At 36.6% G+C, this 22470-nt stretch overlaps 2 protein-coding genes across 3 annotated transcripts in view; both read left to right on the top strand.

Moving 5' to 3' along the window:
- The first annotated feature begins 1442 nt into the window (after positions 1-1442).
- LOC136853412 (uncharacterized) lies at positions 1443-17522 on the top strand. Its single transcript, XM_067128921.1, has 8 exons — positions 1443-1779; positions 2532-2601; positions 7050-7334; positions 7820-7956; positions 9617-9751; positions 13915-14126; positions 16139-16275; positions 16802-17522. The coding sequence occupies exons 1-7, from the start codon at positions 1669-1671 to the stop codon at positions 16230-16232; spliced, it is 1044 nt and encodes a 347-aa protein (XP_066985022.1). The 5' UTR covers positions 1443-1668; the 3' UTR covers positions 16233-16275; positions 16802-17522.
- A 32-nt stretch (positions 17523-17554) lies between these two features.
- Positions 17555-22470, top strand: part of LOC136853411 (uncharacterized) — an 84555-nt gene continuing 79639 nt past the window's right edge. The window contains exon 1 of one of the 2 annotated variants that reach the window (XM_067128919.1): positions 17555-17662. The gene's annotated coding sequence lies outside the window, so the exon portion shown is untranslated. The remainder of the gene's footprint in view (positions 17663-22470) is intronic. The other variant, XM_067128920.1, reaches the window with a different exon arrangement.

The following is a 22470-nucleotide window of genomic DNA, read 5'->3' as shown; positions in this document are numbered from 1 at the left end:
TGTCTCGGATGGTGACCTTCACTGTATGTCTGCAAAGCACTTCACTCTACTTTCATCTCATAGTAATTACTCACCTTTGAATTTCTTGAACCCTCATCCCGTAGTTGTTTTTCTAGTAGTACATAGTAATGACGAGTTCCTGGACCTTGGGTCTTGGTTTCTCGTTGTTCGTTGTACAAACCACGATCCAGGCACACTGGATTTTTAGAGGTAGGTACACATCTTGTGATATCGTAGATGTTCATAGAATGACTGGAACTCTTCAGTCCAGATAGTTTTTTATTAAATGTACTTCATGTTTCCGAGATTATTACCCACCCTTATGCTAAAGGACGGAGTAACCTGCTTTTATAGGTCATTATATTTTCATTTATGTATATCGTATTCGAGAAAGTCTTTTTCTAGTTCAAGCTGCTTTCTGCATTAGGAATCCTCACCTCTGCCCGCTACAGTGACTCTCTTGAAGACAAAACTCGGTCATTTCAACCACAGCTGCCTTGTATCCCTCTATGATGCCCTCTGAACTTTATAGGGAATAAATTGGCGTCGTTCTAACCTCACCACACAGTCAGTCTGTTGGCGAAAATTGTTCTCTTCTTTGACAATGAGCGCTTTCTCGTCAAGTTTTTCCTTTTCCTTCTCCCATCATTGGATGTCTGTCATATTCCCTATTTCAGGGTAACCCCCTCCCCGTCATGTGAATAAGCGATCTGCGCTGTACTTTTCATTTGGAGTGCATCCATCAGACGACTTCTTACATTTCCCGCTTGAAAATATCCTGGTAGCAGAATGAAGCAGAAGTTTCACAAGCGTAGCTACTTAGAAACAGGGGAAAAGGAAAATCAGATTCTTGCAGGATGACAATAACAGCGTTTTAAATGGGTAGCCTACTTGGTCATGTGATTAAAAGTGATTAGCGGATCTACAATAAGAGAAACCTTAGGTAATAACGTACAAAAAGATTCAGTTTCATTAGCAAGATGTTATGCATATGATGAAATTCACTTCACTAAATGAGTGGCGACATGAGAGTAAAGAGAAAAAGAGCCACAAGCAAAATTTTATATATATATTGTTCAACAGACCAATACAAAGCATAACCTTTTCCTGTATGTCTGTCCAGTAGCGCCATAGCGTAAGCTGAATTTGTGTGCTTGCATTGTACCTTATACAGTCATATCACTAGGAAAAATTTATGTACTTCAAAAAACATATCTTATCCATAAACATCAGTGCTAGTATATTTGTCGGAGGATTGCTTTAACTGTACGTTCACAGACTATTCGGGAAGGTTACAGATATTGTACACCTTGAAGTATAGGTCGATTAACCATTTCACCGATTTATAGATGTTTGGAAAGGGAAACTGTATTTTTCAGTGAACATTTTATTCTGTTGTACTAAAAGTCGGTTGTAAACTTTTCTACTAATCTGTTATTCAGGAACACGTGGATGCCCAAGGTCTTGAGCCTGCTGAAGACAAGTCAGTCAATAAAGACTGCGGAAACATATAGCCTATAACACCAGAGGTTGAACAACAAACCAAAAGAGAAGGAAAGCAAGGCATCAAAATTTGATGCACAGGCGATAAGGGGAGTAGCGACTCTCGGAAACCTAGCTCCTGGTGGTGAAGGAAGGAAGCAGAGGGACGCAACAAGTTCGTCGAAAATGAAAATGGCAGGTTTAATTTCGGTGCTCTTTCTCTTGGCCGGCTTCTTTCCCTATAATGTCGAATCGGATTCCTCCGAAGAATTCTACATCGGTGGCGATCCTATCAGGGTAGGTCAATTGATTGAAACATGTAAGTGTTTTAGTATACACACATATAAACACACACACACACACACACACACACACACACATATATATATATATATATATATATATATATATTTATATATATATATATATATATATATATATATATATATATATATATACGAAATATATATATATATATATATATATATATATATATGTGTGTGTGTGTGTGTGTGTGTGTGTGTGTGTGTGTGTATATATTTAAAAAAAAAGCTAATGTTCAAAAATTACTTATTTAGGGGGTGAAAGTATTATAATGATATATAATGAACACAAGAACATTTTTTGATCCAGGAGAAAAATAAAGAGTTAACATTTCAAACTTACGTATTGAATGTTCTCTTTATATGCACAATAACTAGTCCGCAAGGACACTTTGTGCCAATCTTCCCACCTTATGCATACACACCCACACACATATGCGTAAGATGAGAAGATTGGCACATAGTGTGCTTGCGGACTAGTTATTGTGCATATATAGAGAACATTCAATACCTAAGTTTAAAATGTTAACTCTTTTTTTTTTTTCTCCTAGATCAAAAATGTTCTTGTGTTCTTTATATGTCATGATAATACTTTCACCCGTAAAAAAGTAATTTTTGAACATTAGCTGATTTTAAAATTAGTCAAATCTCGACCAAAGTGGAAATAGTTGAAAGTTGTCTGAAAAGTTTCTTATTAAACCTTAAACCCTATTTCTCCTGATACAGGTCAACAGAGCGCCAGTACCTCCAGTCAAGATCAAATTCAATATCACTCATTCACTTCCTTATTACAGTGGTAAGATAATTTTTCTCTGCAGTCACTCTAATGACTAATTATTGATAGTGTCTTATCTATTTATTTATTAATTTGTTAATTTATTTTTTTCTAATAGTTGATCTCTTTCTTCTGTTTTCCCCATTACCTTCTGTTACTTCTTTCTAAGGGACACCATATTCTTTTGAAGATTGAATTTCAAGTCAGTGGCCACCATAGGCTTGTTCCGTATGAATAGGATTCATCGTCTGAATAATAATAATAATAATAATAATAATAATAATAATAATAATAATAATAATAATAATAATAATAATAATAATGTGGAAGTTACTAAACGTATCATCAATGAAAGATTACACAACTACCAAGAGGATACAAACACCATCCCACACCAACAGAAAGGCTGCAGAAGGAAGTATAGGGGCACAAAAGACCAGCTTCTGATAGACAATATGGTACTGAAGAATAGTAAGAGAAGGAGAACCAGCCTAAGCATGGCATGGATTGACTACAAGAAAGCCTTCGAAAATATATGGGGCAGAGGAAAGCACAATCAGCTTCCTAAAAATACAATGCGCAACTGGAATACTGTACTTACAAACTCTGGGATAAGACTAGCAGAGGTTAACATCAAGAGAGGGATCTTTCAAGGCGACTCACTGCCCTCCCTACTCTTCGGAGTAGCCATGACTCCCATGACAAAAGTACTGCAGAAGATGGATGCTGGGTACCAACTCAAGAAAGGAGGCAACAGAATTAACCATCTGATGTTCGTGGACAACATCAAGCTGTATGGTATGAGCATCAAGGAAATAGATACCCTAATCCAGACTGTAAGGATTGTCATCAGGATGGAGTTTGGAATAGAAAATTGTCATCAGGATGGAGTTTGGAATAGAAAAATGCGCCTTGATCAACATACAGAAAGGCAAAGTAACCAGGGCTGAAGGGATAAAGCTACCAGACAGGAATAGCATCTAGCACACAGATGAGACAGGATGCAAGTACCTGGGAATAATAGAAGGAGAGGATATAAAACACCAAGAGATGAAGGACACGATCAGGAAAGAATATACGCGGAGACTTAATGCGATACTCAAGTCAAAACTCAACGCCGGAAACATGAAGAAAGCCATAAACACATGGGCAGTACCAGTAATCAAATACAGCGCAGTAGTGGAGTGGACGAAGGCTGAACTCCGCAGCATAGACCAGAAAACTAGGAAGCACATGACAATACACTACACCCAAGAGCAAATGCAGACAGACTATACAGTACATAACACGAAAGGAAGGGGGAAGAGGGCTACTAACCATAGAGGACTGCGTCAAAATCGAGAGCAGAGCACTGAGGCAATATCTGAAAACCAGTGAAGACGAGTGGCTAAGGATTGCATGGGAAGAAGAACTGATAAAAGTAGACGAAGACCCAGAAATATGCAGAGGAATGGCACAACAAACCGGTGCACGGACAGTACATGAGACAGACTAAAGAACTGGCTAGCGATGAAACATGGCAATGGCTGCAGAGGGGAGAACTCAAGAAGGAAACAGAAGGAATGCTAACAGCGACACAAGATCAGGCCCTAAGAACCAGATATGTTCAAAGAATAATAGATGGAAATAACAACTCACCCATATGCAGGAAGTGCAATATGAAAGACGAGACCATAAACCACATAGCAAGCAAATGCCCGGCGCTTGCACAGAGCCAGTACAAAAAGAGGCATGATTCGGTATCAAAAGCCCTCCACTCAGTGATGTGGCAATACCATGGGACACCAGAGTAGACGAGAAAGAAAGAGAAAAAACTGATAAGTATCAAGACCTGAAAATCGAAATAAGAAGGATATGGGATAATCCAGTGGGAATTGTAACCATAATCATAGGAACACTAGGCACGATCCCAAGATCCCTGAAAAGGAATCTGGAAAAACTAGATGCCGAAGTAGCTCCAAGACTCATGCAGAAGAGTGTGCTACTAGAAACAGCGCACATAGTGAGAAAAGTGATGGACTCCAACCCGAAACCCCACACTATAAAAACCACCCAGTCGAATAGGATGACTGTGATAGACGAAATAATAATAATAATAAAAATAATAATAATAATAATAATTATTATTATTATTATTATTATTATTATTATTATTTTAAGAGTAATAATAATAACAATTTGAAGGAGTTCTGTCAAATAAATACCAGAGCAAAAACCGAGAACACTACTGAAGACTACCATCGACTAGAAGACAAATATGTCGGTGACAAATTACAATTTTGCTTTTGATAACAGCCACTGATATTAATAATGTTATGCATATACAACACACTTTTGTTTTTCCATTGAAGATTTTCACGTTTTCTAGTTACCTAAACTTATTTAAAACCGAAAAATATTGCGAAGTTTGTTAGCTGTCACTTCCGTGGAAAAAATAACCCTCTTGCAAAGGGTCTGTGTTCTTTAGACCTTGGTCTGTTCTGTAGAATCTCTAAAGTAAAAATAATTGCGTCGTGGAATATGGGATTTGGAAAGGTAAGGATCTTTAAATGTCCGGAATCCGGAATCCTTCTACATGGGCGCAGCCAGGGCGGGAAATACTCGTTCCATTATGTTTTTACTGGAATTACCGTGAATTAGTTCATTTTCAATGAAGAGTGCACGTGACAGTTTATATCTAATCGCAAGGTATTCTCGCTTTGAGAGAACTCCCTGTCGAATTTCAAGTGCAGTAGTGTCTGAAATATTTCTCGTTGTGCTGAAGATGACTTTGCTAGGAGAATAATCTTTAGCATTTAAAATTATTCAGTAGAGATTTGGCTAGAAGTTGGAGATCAATATCTCGCTTGCTCGGAAATGCATACTACCGTAAGCACCTTGTCGTCACCCCCAACCTTGTGTTTGTTTCTCTTCGTATCTATCTCGTTTGGCGCACACACTTGTTTATTTGCATATAGAAGAAATGCAGATGAAACAGATGGTTTTAAAATTTTTGACCTCCTTTACCTGAAAAACAACCTTACACACATACATACAAAGAAAAATTTTTTTTTTAAGAAATTCACTCAAGGATTGTATCAGCCTTATATCGACCTTGGATACAATTATCTGAATCATTTCAGGAATGGATCGGATCCTAATAGCTTTTGAGAGTTCATGACTTACTCAGTGTGTGCATAAGTGTCCATTATTTATCTGGAGAAGATCAAATTTACAACGTAGACTTTTGCTACATTAATCAGTGCTGCTACTACTGTACTAAGTGATATACAAATACACCAACTCTTTCAGATGCCGAACTGTGATAACTCCTCGGAAACGCACATAAAATCCATAAAAAAACGAAAGATCTGTAAATCACAACCGATTGAATTAGATAGTAACACCTTCGTAACAGTGTCTGAAATACTACATGCATCCATCGTGTACACGTGTGAATGTGATGTTAGAAATTATTTGCTCACAGATTTGGCCTTCGTTGACCGTGGAGTCTCTTCGTAGGGCCAGATTTCCTTTACGATACAGTGACCAAATGTAATCATTTTAAATTATAATGATTAGGATCTTTAGTTAATATTTTTTCCTTTTATTTCTTGTTTATATTCGATTTTGCATAGTCTTTCTGACTAATATATATATATATATATATATATATATATATATATATATATATATATATATATATATATATATATATATATATATATATATATACACACACACTGTATAAGTATAACACTGGATAATTCCAGGAGCAAAGTACGAGAAATTCAGGAACCTCAATAATACATTATTGCGTTTATTAACCATTTTATTACAAAAGCTATTTATTGCTTCTTTTGCCATATTTTCATTATTTTCACATTCATTTTACATTTCTAGAGCAAAATATATTCATGCAGAGTCCCGTTCCTCGCGAAAAGTCTTTTGTTCAAAGGACCTCCCGAAATTCTCCAAGAACAACTCTCTCAGTGCTTGTTAGTTTGGTGCGAGCAGGGTGAGGGTCACTCACTTATGGTTAGCGGTCCACAGCTTACTCACAAGTCTGTTGCCTGTCGAGAATGATTTCGACTGCAAGAGTAGGCTTGTTATCGTCTCTGATTCTCCTCAAACAATGATGTCATCATAGACGAACGCTACATGTTTTACAAGAACACACGTTATTGTGTTATGCCTAACGTAATAAAATATAATAAAAGTGTATTGCATATTATTTTTAAGGAGTTTTGGATTATGCATCTTCAAATTCTTCAAGAAAGGATCTCATTGTTTTTACTTTCGTTTCTGTAATTCACGATAGTAAGGTAATAGAATTTTGAAATAGTGTTTCGTTTCTTATGCTTTAGAATTTTGAAAAAATCTCTCATTTCTTAGGCTTTATTATGTAAGTCATGTAAGAAATGAAAATGTCATTTTTTGTTTCTTATTTTTTTTTTTACATTGTCAAACTTCTTTTTCATCTTTAACAGTGCCAATATCAGCACCATATCAAGATCAATGCCCGAGAGACGAGGTTTCCCTTAATGGAATATGCTACAAGTTGCTGACTCAGGGACCTTGTAATATTGATGAATTCGTCGTGGTGGACCGCAGTAGTAATAAAAGTGTTTGCAGGAAAAGATTCTGCGCACCTGACAGGATTTTAATCCTTCACTCTCGTGGTAACTGTGACCCCATTCCCTACAGCTACCAACAACAAAATCTCATTGAATGCGAACGGTGCCATGACCCTCGGGATAAATATGTCTGCCCCTGTAAGTTACTCGGAAGCTTCCCATTATCATTTTAGAGTATGAACTTTTTCCCCCCATTTTCTTCTTTATTCTGTTTTATTCCTCGTTTATGGTAAATAAGTCTTCTTTATTTTTTCGTTGCAGTGTGTGGATTAACCTCCTTTAAAAATTTGCTCTTTACATATGGTCATGATGAAAATGACTTGACATAAAAGGGGTTCAGCAAGGTTCGATCTTTTGAACTATTTCAGTTCATTGTTTTTGTTTCCTTCAATATTGGCTTCACAGTAATGGTGTCGGATTTTATTAAACTAACAGTATGAAGTGATTCCACACTAGTTTATTTGCAAGTATTCAAATTTTCCCCAGACTGCGAACCAGTCCCCTAATCATTTATCAGATATCAATTTCTATGAATTTCAAGGATGTAACCAAAACTTTCTTGGCAGTGAACCAAAGCTGTCTGAGTTAAAAATTTATATTAATACCTTTTTTAAACTTAACAGGTGGACGTGAATTGTTTCTGAATATGTATGGAGAGCCAGAATGTCAGTGTCCTGTTGGTACTTATGAGGGAGGTCCAGAACCAACGGACGTTTGTGAACCGCTGCTTGGAGAAACCCCCAGTTGTCCAGAAGGATATGTAAGTTGTTTAAGTGATAAACTACTTAATGTCATTATCAGCAATCTTCTTTCATCCATGAGATCCAATACCCCAGTCTCCCCATCTTGAACGCTCCTCTTATGTCCTCATTAGGGTGGCCATTTCCAAATTCCCAAAAAGAAGGACAATTTTTTTTTTTTTGGCCAACACCAATTTTCAACCTAAATTAAACATGATTATTAAGGAGTTGAAATATAAAATGTTGTATAATGTATATGTATATATATAACTTGACTTGAGTGTTTAAATGTCAAATAGTGTATGAATAAAGAACTGAAATTAATTAATATTCAATTTTATTCATGATGGAACAATTTAGTACATAACTGTGTAAACTGGCCGTTATACAAGTACACTGCGGCTCCATGCCTAGTGTTCTTAACTGCGCCAACAGCCACTATATACAATTATTGGCCTAATAAAAAAAATCAGTGGTTATTTTGACCATCAGTTCCCACTGTTTTAGTGTATGTGTTTGTATTTATTTATATTTTTAGCATTAAAATATTTTTTTTTTTAGACAGACCCAAAAAGCAGGACAAATTAGCGTCCTTCTTAAGGTGAAGCAGGACAGAGGACAGAATGCTCGAAAACAGGACTGTCCTTCCTAAAGCAGGACGTCTGGCCACCCTAGTCATCATATGACTTCATTTCAATTCCTTTTTTCAATCATTTGTACTTCCACTTTTCATTCCAAATGTCATTTTCTCTGCAATAAAGGCCAGCACAGTCATACTTTCTCAAAGCCATCCACGTGGGCAGTTCCCTCGTCTCTCCCACTTTTACTCATCTGCACTGGTATCGCAGTGAACAGGATCGGAAATTGTTAAGATACACGATCTGTTCATCAGCAGTGACTGAGGAAAGCATACCATGAAACAATTGTGTGGAACCTCGCTGCACCTAAATTTGGATAACAATGGCTAAATCAAAATAATGGTAACTAATGAACTTCCATGGTGGTTGGCTCCAATCCTATGCTGGAAATTGATTTCACCATGATCTGAAATTTTATAATGTCTTAGCCTTTCTTCCATATGGCCCATTCTCAATTTCATTTTAAAGTAGTTGACCAAACGGGATTTTAAATTCAAGTAATTTCATTTGAGAACATTAGACAGGGATCTTAGAAGTCGGATTAATGTTTTTCTGGGATGATTTCCTCATTAAATTATACTTTCCACAGTAAAGGTTGTCAGTGTACTGTAAATACTAGGCAGTATAAATGATCTAAACAGTGGCATATTACTCAACTTATAACTTGTTTCTCCAATACGAGTGAGAGGATTGCTGAAATACACTTTCTAGGAAAAAACACTCCAATTACTAGCCTATTGTTTGATAATAAATGAATTATCCTAATATTTTGCAGAATGACGTTTATTTAATTTTTTCTCGGATTCCCATTAATCCTGTGATCAACAATCATTAATAGGAATTTGTACCTTGGAGAGCATTTTGGCATTATGAATGTTTAGTGGCCACAAAAATCTGCTTCTTAGATTTCAGTTTTTAATCTACGGTGTGGTCAGATATTTGAAATCTTTATTTTGTGATCACATAGGCTGGTGTTTTTATTAAAATCTTGCAATCTGTACATAGCGTAGATATATGCTTGACATCTCTGGATCTCCAACAGGTGTTCGGGTTAGAGAACCTCAGCAAGCCACCCGTGTGTTTACCAGAACCTTGTGGGGGCAAAAATCTTAAGCGATATCTTTATCAATTCCCGTACGTGCCTGTATCCTACGGCAAGTGCTTCCAGATTGGAGTTGTGAGTAATTGGGCTTCTTCCATTTTATTACATTATTAAGATGCAACAACTATACTTAGTTTTATTCGTCTCTAAAACACTTGTAATTTCATGTTTTTCTACAGTCATTGTGGATTATGTATAGAAGAATCTAGGAGGGTACCCTCTAATGTACAGTCACTCAAAAATGTTTTGCAACATGTTCCAGAAGTTTTCGTTCACCTAACAGTAATTTGTTCTTTTGATATTTACAAGGAAATGTAATTTTCTTAACTTTGGTTATTAATCATACGGTTAACATTATAAAAAAGAATGGTGAAAAATTCATATTACGAAAAAATGACGAAACATTTTGAAAATTTTCACTTCAGATGATTGGGTAAAAGAGTCAAAGAAGAAACTATATTTGAATCCAGATAAAAGCTTATTGACTAATAAAGTAATATTGAATAATCATCAATGAAATATATATAAATAAAGAAAGAAAGAATTAAACCATTATTTTTGTCAAAAAACAAAAAGAAAAAATCTGTAACGTCGTATGTTATCGTGTGACTCCACATTCGGGCAGGAAAATTAAACTGCTGTTCGTCACTTGCACCGATAAGATGGGCAACAGACCGCCGCCCACAATCATTACCTTGCATAAGACCAATGTCTCTATTGTAGATATTGCTCGGCAGCTTAGCGTAAATAAAACAACCATGTATAGAGGAATAAAACAACAGAGAGAAAGAGAAATATGATAAATTCATTGTAAAAAAGTGGAGGATGATCACTGAAGGAGCTCCGCCTAACTCCTGACAAGCTGGTGTTGCCATAAAGAGAGAACATTACACTTTCCCTTCAAGTTGCTGCTCAAAACCATCCGTAACAGGCTACATGAGACCAAAATATTATTTCATCATACTCCCCGAAACACAAAGAATAGAGGCTAGGTTTGCGTTATTATAATATAATCCAGTGGCCGATGATTTCTGTAAGAATCATCTTTTGCGAACAGGAGGAGATATTCTCCACTGAGCATGGTAGTGTGCTGGCGTTTAGCATTAACTAAATTAATGTTGAACTTTTGCTAATTTTAATTTTAGAAACTTAGATAATAAGAAATACAAAAATAGGCGTTATATATTCGGTTTTTATAAGAGGCATCAAAATGATATGCCTAAGTAGCAATGAAAGAAATGAGAAATTACACATGATAACAGCATTATATATATATATATATATATATATATATATATATATATATATATATATATATATATATATATATAATATATATATATAATAACACTTGTAATTTCAATTATATTCTGTATTACAAAAACAGACGTGAAATCTGTTAGTCTAGTTCAGTATATTTTATATTAAGTTTCACTAGTTCACAATATACATAGGATTAGTCATTCAAAAATTTGTTTAATAATAATGTGCAAGCAAATCTTTACAAAAGTCATATTTGTTGATGTTAATAAGACTAATAGTTCAACTTATAACAGTCGTAGGCCTATGTCTACAAAGTTCACACATATGACGGAGATAAAACAACGATAGTGATGGCAGTTGGAGATTAAAATATTAAAATATAAGAACAGCGATGACCTCTGAAGCATTATAGTAACATCCTTTTATTAAGTAAAGTATGACAACAGTAAGCAGTATCAGAAAAAGCCCTGTTTAAGGGAAACTGCAGGTAATTTCTCGGACCCACCACTATAGTGTTCAGTTGTTTCACGCGCTTACAACTGAGTTGCCAAATAGCGCCAGATGTTGCTATTATAAGCTGTTGTCCAAAAACTTTTGAAGTATGTTGCAAAACTTTTTTGAGTGATTGTACATATGTTAAAAGTTCATCCTGTAATTTTCACAAAGAGGAAACATTTCTAGAACTAGGATTCTTAGCAGACACAGTGATACCAAGAAGGGCCTGAATATGTGCAAAAATAATACGTTCAGGCCTACCAACCTGTTCCTTTAACATTTTACAGGCTATGGGGTAATTAGCACTAGTCTGGGATAACCCCTGTATTACAGATTTTGCCCCTCCTTCTAACAGTGACTGTAAATAACAGAATTTACTAATAATGGGGATATCAGAATCATCTACTAATGACACAAATCTGTCCCAAAATGACTGTCATTCAGTCAAAACTCCACTAAACTTAGGTAATTCTAATTTAGGCAGTCGCACATTACATTGGCCTAAAGAATCCGCAGATCCACTCTCACTTGGTGGCTTCTCAAGTTTCTCCAAGGATAATAACCTTTGGGCAGCCTGTATTCTAGGAACCCTTACCTGACGCCGAAACTTATCAGCATACTCAATGTCTTCTTCTAAGTCCTGTGCGTCACCAATTTCTAGCTCCAGGGCGGACTGCACTTCATCCAAATGAGCTATACGTCGATCAAAGTCATCCACAGCATCTTGCAGTTCTACCTTGCTCACTTCTCGATCGCGAAGCAAATCCATCTGTGCATTCGACGAACGGGTCATCCATCCACGGGCGGCCGACCGGCTCTTCCTCAGCTTTCCTTCCTTCATCTTGCCTTATTTATCAGGGTTGGGATTCTACATACAACCAAAGAAATCCCGGGTTCTGGGCACCAAAATGTACGCTCCTCTCAATGGCCACTGCTTCGAGCGTCACGGCAAGATTTCGTAAAAAAAGGAAGATGCACTTGAGGCAAGTTACTAAAAGCCGCCATTCCCCTCAACAACATTTACTGACGTTAAGTCATACACAAAATACAAACTAATCTTGGTAAATAAGTCTCTCAATACAAACAATGTTGAACAATTTTAATACCAAATAATACTGCACAAATTACAAGTTAACACTGAATAATAAAAAATGTAGATTCAACAAAAGGAGTATCTCAGCTCTTCCTATTGGATTGGAATCACCTGGAACCTGACATAAGGTCACCAGTCTGCGAATTCTGACTATTTTTGGACAATGCTGTTGTGAGCTTCAGATAGAGTACTACAGCTGTACTGCCTTTTTGGCAGAATGTTTTACACCACAGAAACTGTTTAAGTCTCAAACTTGAGAGCCAGCCAGTTTGCCCTGTCCATACTAAAATGTGGAACTCCCCCACTACTTTTATCTTTCCGGGGTTACTTAACATGTCTTTTTCCTTAAGAGGTAGGTTTATCTTATACTGATGCCTCGTCCGGGCATCTTGAAGGTCACCTGGATTGCCTGACATCTAGTGAAAGACGAGACAGTGCTTAAAAACCACGTCTGCCGTGGGGAACCTGGACCCAAGAGCACATTTAACCTCGTAGGGGTATAGAGTCGTCAGTGCACCTCATGTGGTGCACTGTAGACGTTACTTAAGGTTCTTTGCAGCGTCCCTTCGGCCCCTAGCTGCAACCCCTTTTGTTTCTTTTACTGCACCTCCTTCCATATTCTCTTTCTTCCATCTTACTGTCCAGTCTCTCCTAACAATTGATTCACAGTGCAACTGCGAGGTTTTCCTTCTGTTACACCTTTCAAACCTCCCTACTGTCAATTTCCATTTCAGCGCTGAATAACCTCATAGGTCCCAGTGCTTGGCCTTTGGCCTAAATTCTATATTCAATTCAATTTAATTCAATTCAAGAGCACATTTAATCTCCGCATCATTTCTGATACCTCTAGAAACAAAATCAGCTCTGTAATGATACTCAACAAAAATTAAAGTGCCAAAACCAAATTTACATCAGCATGAAAATTAGATTAAATCATTACAATTAATACAAAAATTACCATACCGCTTAGCTATATGTGGAATAATTCATATTCCCTTATTTTCCACCATTATTTCTACAAGTACAATTGTTAAACATTTTTCTTTGATAATAGAATATAATACTTTACTGGTTTATTATATGCTCTTTAGATTTTTGTTTTGCTTCAAATCCTAAATTTCCTTTAACATTTTACTTTGTGGGACCTTGATATTCAAACCGTAATTATACTTAAAAGGAAGAACAGTGAATCTGAAGATGCAAGGAAAATGTTGAGAACGGTTTTGCTAGTTCCTGCAGAAATTGCAATTACTTTATTTTCTTATGGATAATATATAGGCAAATCACACGGAATACTTTCCAGAATTCCTTTACCTGTTCTGTTCTATGCTAACAGTTATTTTAACTCGATGGATAAAAATTGATTACTATTCTGTTGGTTTTCAAGGGGAATGAGGCGAATGGCGTCTGTCCACCCACGAGTTATGTTGCCTTAGCCCTAGATACGTTTCGAGGAATTTGTTCAACACTAGAAGACGCTGGCTATCAGATCTTCAGCCAAGCAACACTTGCACATTTCACTTCTTTATACGGGCCCCCAATTGAAAGAGGATGCACATCTACAATTCCATTGCCACAAAGTGAGATGAGCTTTCAAAGGTAGGTTCTTCAATGGTGCAGTTTCGATTTTTGAAACATACACCATCTGTTATTTTGATATATTGTCAAGTTTTGAAATCAGTTTTGTTTTGATTCGGTGGATAAATACCTTCATTTCGTGAACAAGCAGACAATAACTCCATTAAACGTAAAACACATAATTTTTCTTGAAGTGTAAGTTAGAAAATGACAGTGGAAATATATACGAGGAAAAGTAATTCAGTGAAAAAGCGTAATTTGAAAAGAAATTATCAAGTTGGAATTGGATTTAATCCTTCCCCGCCAAGAAAAAAATGGTGTGAGCATCATCTGCTGAACTGTGATCGTGGCATACAGTAGCCTACATCCGTGAATAGATGACGTCACAAAATGATACCAGACTGGTCAAAGTAATTCAACACTAGTGAATGTTGAATAAACTTAACATACCACAGTTTCTCCTCTGCTTACTACGAACCGTACACATAACCGAAAATTCAAATGAAAAACTGACCAAATGGTTTTATGTAGGTTAACCTTTTCCTGTGCTCTGTGCAAATTTAGGTAGAACATATAGGCTAGATGCTCTCTCTCTCTCTCTCTCTCTCTCTCTCTCTCTCTCTCTCTCTCTCTCTCTCTCTCTCTCTCTCTCTCTCTCTTCTTTCAAATGGTTCTATTAAGAAGTTAAGAACGAAAATACCTCAATAGAATTTAGCTTGATAAATTGAAATCTTTATGTATGATTTCGCATTTATTTCTGTATGTATGTATGCATACATACTATAAATTGTAACTCCACGAGACATGCGTCTGGCGTTAATGATGCTGTGAATGAGAGTTATAAAACAATAGCAAAGAAGACTGAGAAGATTAGAAACAGAACTGGCCATGGATATTGATTCTCATTAGTTGCAAATAAAATTTGATTTTGCTTTTAACTGGAACAGCTGAAATCAAATGAAGGAAGAACTGAACGTTTTTGATTGTGGATAAAGTGATTATCTTAGGAGGTTGAGAGATGCTTCGAGCTCCGAGGCACTATGGTTAATGTGTTCATTTCAGTCAAAGATTCTGGAGCGATAGGCTTACTTCAGAACCTTTGTAAAGCCTCCCTCAAGACTGCTTCAGTAAGATACTTAAAATAATTGTATTGAATGAATGCTACGCCTGCGAAAGCAAGATTAATGATGCTTAAAGAATAAATGAATATGAATGGCCTTTTGAGGCGTCGCCCTGCAGTGCCTCAAAAACTTAACCAGTAACCAGCATGTGTCTTCTCAGCAGGTAATGGCTTGGAAAAACTCAAGTCAGATCAGAACTAACTTCCGAATATGTGCTTAGACGATAATTATACCCGAGATACAACAATCCTAAAAAATGCAGGGCATCCATGGTACATTGAGCTTACCTTCCCTCCTACTTTGTAAATGGAATAACTAAAGCTAATTGTTATGCAAAAGAATAAAGATGACCAACTCTCTCTCCCATAGGACTCTCAAGCCTCACTGTGACCAAGAAAACTTCATCCCAATAGAGCAATCAATTTCACAGCAAAATACGTTATCATTCTAGCTCTCGTTCATCAAGGGATCATCTGTCGATAGTGGTATAACAAAATCTTTTGTTGCCTTCGGTTAAGGACAAGAGTTATTTCAAATTGTTCTTTTAGGTACCTCAGTTGGCATGAAGTTGCCATGGCCTAATGCAGTGATAAAAGGTTTAGTTCATGGCTGCACGAAAGAACGCATATATCTCAAAACTATCACATGCAACAATGATTACTGATGTTAATCTTATCATAACATGGCAAGTTACAATTTTATATGGAGTGGTCATATATATATATATATATATATATATATATATATATATATAGATAGATAGATATATATATGATAGATAGATATATATATATATGTATATATATATATATATATATATATATATATATATATATATATATATATCATACATCTAATATCCTGTGTAATGCATATATTATTATTGATTTTCTCGTTTACGTTAATTCACAGTGAACCAGCCACCAGCATTCAGATGTACTCGCATCAGCGAAAACGTCGCCAGTCAACAGGTCAGGTTCAGGAGAAGCGTTTAATTCTCGACTGACGGGTTGTAGAGCAGGAATGTACTACGAAAAATGCAATAATGTGTAAGTTATAACATCATTTGCATGAAAGTGCAAATCTATTCTTGTCTTTGATATTCATGTCCAGACCGTCATTCTCGGCAAGAAAATATTTATAGATAACGACACTGCTACTGTAAAGGAATATGTAACCAAGAAGCGAAAAGAAAGGTGGATAACAACAACACGAAACTGAATAAAACTGGTGAAATGGGTTATATAAAGAATAAAAGGAGTCACATGACATAGCGTAATATCTACACAGTGTGACTTGTTTAATCTCATATATCCAACTGTCGGAAATAGGATAGGTACGACAGCTGAGAAAGTATACTGTTGTCAGAAATCTTTGGTTTTTATTATTTAGAGTTAGTTTTTCGTACTAATTTAATCCTCTTTTTTCATTAGCGGCAGAATAACTAGCTGCAGCCTTCATAACATTTCCCTGCTGGCAGATTAAGACCTTTTCCAAGTATAAAATACATGAAAATAGGATGCTGAGGCCTGAGGTAAAGACGTTACTCATACAAATATCCTATTTCCTTTTCAGAATTCTCCCATCACAATTTCCTCAAAACCGGCGAATACCCAGTAAACCTTGGCCCCAAAGGTAGGATGAAGATAGCCAACGTCACTCAGAGGGGTGTTTCTCCCCCACCACGCCAAAAGTCTGATGTATCAAATCACATTCTTTTCTTTAATCTATCATTTTCTATCCCATGAAAGATTAGAACTTCACGATGCACTGGTTTTTAATAAGCAGAGGTTTATACAAAGTGAATAGATTTTCCATTTAGTTTTATTACAAATTAAAGAACTGAACAGTTAGAAAATATTATCAATGGGTTGATTATCACAAAACAAGTTAGCATTCTGGACATAATCTCTGACTGCATGATTTTTTATCAGAATTATCACCATCACCATTAGTTAGACGATGTATCAATCATTACATAGCTTGAAAGGGTTTAGCTGTCCATGACTGGCTAAGCTTACACCAGACTCTGCCAGATAGGAAGTGTGTTTTTATTTTTTTAACCAAGTCCACTTAAGGCAGGCAGTTTTAATATAATGATAATGTTCTAACTGATAACCTTTGACGAAAAGGCTTTGATTGGTATATTACTTAGTGCATATTCGACTGGTCGCAAAGTCAAAGACTAAATATTTGTGGTGTGGGGCAACTGTACGCGAAATCGGTGATGCCACCTAAAATGCTTAGAGAGGAAAAACCACATGTCTCGTTGCCTTAAAATAAGACGATATTTAACGAACTTGTTGTACAGCTTAATGACCTTGAAAAGTAAACAAATGGAGAACTCGTAGTCTGCTCCATGGTTGCCCAGGTGACAGACGCGTCGCATCATTATTCCCATTTGACAAGACCCTTAAATCACGAATACTAACTCAGGTATTTTCTTTGAATGTTTTATAAAATTCATTCAACTACGCAGCCCTACTATCGGCAGAACTTTGTATTAGCTCCTCGTCGGGTATTATCTTATCTTGGAAATTGGCTTTTACTATAGCATTTTGGTTGCTTATCAAGAATTTACCGTTATTTTTTGTCGCTCGACTGTAATTAACTCGGAACTAATATTTTTTGCTATCGCGCATTCGCAGCATTATAGAGGAACTTTTGGTTAAAAGTGGTTTCCCTGACTAAGCAACACGGGCGACTAGGTTACGTTAGGTAGGGTACGATAGGTTAGTATGGATCCTTTTATAATTTCCTTAGCCAGTCGCTTGTTGAACATACGGCTCCCGAATATCTCGCGTATTCACGGAACCGTTCCATACAGTTCGTGCGGACCGAAATTAATACTGTACTTAGAAATACCTCGCTATCTCCCGAAGAGAAAAGTGGGTAGTGTGATTTTACATAGGCTATCAGTATTTTCAGAGTCTTGTAATTTGTTGAGAGTACTGTATTTTGTAACATGATGCCCATGACGTTTTTCAGGTAACCAAATACGGATCAGCGATACTGAAAAGTTGTCCCTAATGAAGGGAAAGGGTTTAATTTATAGTGTAGAGTTGGGTATTTTGAATATGAATGTAAGATATATTTGTTTGTAAAATTTCACAATACCAAAAATGGAGTTAGCCTTCACATGGAAATTTATAGTTTTTCAAATTCATTATCAACTGGTGAGAAATGTTTGTTAGCCTATGACAATCCCATTCCTTATGTAACCTTAATTGGAGTGCCTAGTGGGAAACTGGGTTTTAGGTAACCCTCCCATCATAGTGTATTTTGCCCTTACCTGGTCCGGGGCTTTGTCTTCAGGATCCCCACCCCCACCTAACCTGGTTAATCCCCACCTAACCTGGCTAATCCCCCTCCCACATAACCTGACCTAGATCATCAGGAGTCACAGAATAAATTAGAATGTATCCTAAACCATCCAGAACTAATCAAGGGTGCAGATTCCATAACTAGGCCTAGATGAAGGGGCAAAACCTAACCCGACTTATAGCACAGGAAAATAAATGGCGTTGAAGACCTTAAAAAACAGTCACACTCTAAAGACGAGAATAAATGTACTGAGAGTAAAAATACGTTTTACAATCCCTAAGCTTTACAGGGACCTAATTATGAGAGGGAATGAGTGTAAATATAAATTTCTGTATGAACAGATTATTTATTTCAATTTCTTGCTTGACCCTCTTATTACCTGACCATTCTGTTAATCCTGTAATGCGGGTCATAAAGGTCAGGTGTTTGGCTTTCCATCAGTCCAGGTAATAAGTGAGGACTATTAGCTTCCTTTAAGAACCTGTAGAGCTTAGTTTCCTTAAAAAAATGTGGGTGGCGTTTATCTAACCTGAAACATTATATTAAAATATTTATTTCCAACTGCTGTTGGTATCTAGTTAATAAGGACCTCCACCCCCTCATTCTGCCATTAAAACTGAATTTGTGGCTGTTGTGTACTTTTGTTTTTAGCATTTAGTTTCATTCTGTAAAACTTGAGGATTTTAAGTGTAATGTTAACAATATAACAAGATTTTCATTCAAGAAAAGTGTATTATTTCATCCTCATATATGGCAGTTGTATATACAAGGGTACATTCCATCATAAAACTATAAAGCATTACATCTTACCAGTGTATTCCTCAGTTCCATATTGGAATGCATAGATGTAGCTGTGGGCAGTGGGTTACAAGATTTTCAAGGAGAAATTCTTTGAAAACATAAAACATCTATTTTTAAAGTTTCATGGGACTGTTAAATTCTAAAATTTAACAAAAAAAAATAGTTTCTTTTAGTCAGACTGGACTAGAATAGAAAATATACAAAATTCCTTGTTTCTGCAGAAATATAAACCGTTGCCTTTTACTCAGGGGTATTCCACAGCTTGAGTTGCAGAGGCTGATGAACTTGGTAAAAATTTGCTATCTATAAATTATTCACGGGAAACTCGCCCATTCACAGATTTTTCTATGGAACATATCTATAAATTATTTGCGGGAAACTTGCAGTTTGCGGATTTCTTCATTTTTCATAGAGCAATATTATGTATGTTCATATTATTTACTGTAACAACATTAGATAATAATGTACAGTAATAATAATACTACAATACATACTAGTACAGGGAGTCCCCAGTTATCGGCAGGTGTTCCATTCCCGACGGCTTGACAACAACCGAAAATCGCTGATAACTGAAAATTGGCAATAATAGCATCGAAATCCCAGTTTATCGGCGCCAATAACAGGGATCAGCGCCAATAACCAGAGATCGGTGCTGAAAATCCAGTTATTGTCGTCGCTAGACAAGCACTGTAAAACCGGATAGCTAATAACCGAGGCCACCGGTAGCCAGGGACTGCCTGTAATAAGATGAAATAATAATACGTAATATACACTGGGTACCTGTAATAATAATACTGTACATAATAATAAGATTAAATCATGTGGGTACTCATCAAGAGGACTTCAGCCAAGACCTCTTCCACCAAGTGACTCCTTTATCCTTCGTGCGCCTGTGAGAGCCAGACTCTCCCTCTCCTGGAAGAGATGGAGTGCCAGAGGCATGGAGCCTTGGACAGTCAAGGTTCTCAAAGAGGGTTAATCAATCCTCTTCTTATAGTACCCTCCTCTCGTGAATTCACTGATCGCATTGATGGCATACTCGGAGGGCTCCAAGAAGTTCGTAGCTCCCATAGAGGAAGTGTCACCCCTCTGAAGGAAAAGGACCATAGAGGTAGTGGAGGACCAGACTTCAAGAGGATTCTACAACCGCTTGTTTGTGGTCCCCAAGTGCTTTGAACTTCTATATACAGTACAGAAGATGAAATTCAACATGGAGACAAATCAGTCAGTGTTATCTTCCATCCAGCAGGGCGACTGGATGATAACATTCAACATGCAGGACGCGTATTTCCACATTGCAACGCAGTCGTAACCTGAATTTACACAAGGTTAGGTTCCAGAACCCCTCGCACAAGGCGAATTTTCACATAAGTTTGGCACTGTCTCTAAAAATGCTAATAAATGCTTATTTGTAGAGTTTAAACACTAAATATGACCCTAATCATGCTCTCGAAGTATTAAGCTAACTTTTAAAATAAAATTAAAGTTACTGTAACTTCATTTAAAAGTTAGCTTAATATACATCACCCTTAAAAAAAGAAATAATTGGTTGACAAAAAAATAGAGAGTTGGAAGAGAAATTCTCTCTCTCCCCTTCCGACTGATCTATTTTTAAAAGTCTTCTCAACCTCGTTTTTAAGAACTTTATTCAGCGTCTCTTTCCCTTTGTTCTGAAATGCTTTTTCATGAACAGTGTTTTTTATTTTGACTAATACAACTCTTAGTTATTATGTCTTTATGTTTTAGAACATATTTGCCACACCAGCACATTTACAGTTCGTAGACGGTACAGGTAAAATTAGATCAATTTAAACTATCTACTGTATAGGTAAAGACATACAGAGAAACAATAAGTTGTTAAAATGTGTGAACGCTAACTACAAACGAGAGAGAGAGAAAGGATTATCCTTACTTAAGAGAGCGAAATTATATGAAGGAAATAGAAAGAGAGAGAGAGAGAACGTAGAAATTCTCTGACACACTGTGGGCAACAATTGACATATTTGACAGCTTTACCCTTGCCCCTCTCTTCAAAGTTTTCACAAAAGATTGGGAAGTGATGTTTGTATGTTTAAAATATAACATAATTTACAATAGAAATGTATAAATTTTGTAATTACAGTTATATTATTATTATTATTTAATCTTAATATTTGAAAATTAGTACTCTTTATTAGGTAAATCATTTATATACAAAACAAATAAACACACATGTAGCCATAAAAATTCTCTCATCTCACTAAAAAGAGAGAGAAAATTATTATTTTATTATTTAATGTCATTTAATTCACACATAAAAGCTTGAAAACTTATTAATTACATAAAAATGTAAACAAGTACTTGCAGGGTTTCTCAAGGATTTGCAAATGTCGCATATCTGTGAAAAAAATTGTGTATGACAATTAGTTAGGTTCCAATGAAAAGTTCGCTTGTCTGTGAATTCGCGCAACTCGATTATGTAAGATCAAGCAAGGTATTACTGTACATCCGGAGTCCAGGAAATACCTGAGATTTGTCTTCAGGGCAGAGTCTTCCAGTTTTGGGCTCTATGTTTTGGTCTCTCCACTGCCCCACAGGTATTCATGTGAGTCCTATCTCCCTCACGAGATGGCTTCACCTCCTAGGTATCACCATAAGCTATACCTAGATGACTGGTTCCTCTGCTCCCAGTCACAGAAGCAATGCACAAAGGATCCACAGACTTCCCTTCTTCTTGCTGAGGAACTCGGACTTTAATAATTCAAGAGAAGTCTCACATAGCCCCAACTCAGGAGATTCTCTATTTAGGGTTGAGGATCAACTCTGAGTTTTGGGCTTTTCCATCCCCAAAGGGATAGAGTCCTGCCTTCAGTTGGTACAGGACCTTCTTTCGCTTCCAGTTTGCTCAGCGAATCGATGGATGAGTCTGCTGGGAACCCTCTCATCCATAGAACAGTTTGCTAAGCTAGGAAGACTTCATATGAGGCCCCCTTCAGTTCTTTCTACGAGCAAGCTGGAACAGAAGAAAGCAACCAAACACAGTGATGTTCCCAGTTATGAACGAGATAAAGGAGGATCTGCGGTGGTGGAAGTCCAGGGAAAAGACTTGAGGGAAAGTCTCTGCAACTGCTGAGCCCCGA

The sequence above is a fragment of the Macrobrachium rosenbergii genome, chromosome 27 (genome assembly GCF_040412425.1).
Source record: "Macrobrachium rosenbergii isolate ZJJX-2024 chromosome 27, ASM4041242v1, whole genome shotgun sequence".
In the NCBI taxonomy this organism is placed as follows: Eukaryota; Metazoa; Arthropoda; class Malacostraca; order Decapoda; family Palaemonidae; genus Macrobrachium; species Macrobrachium rosenbergii.
This window is presented reverse-complemented; position numbering and strand designations above follow the sequence as displayed.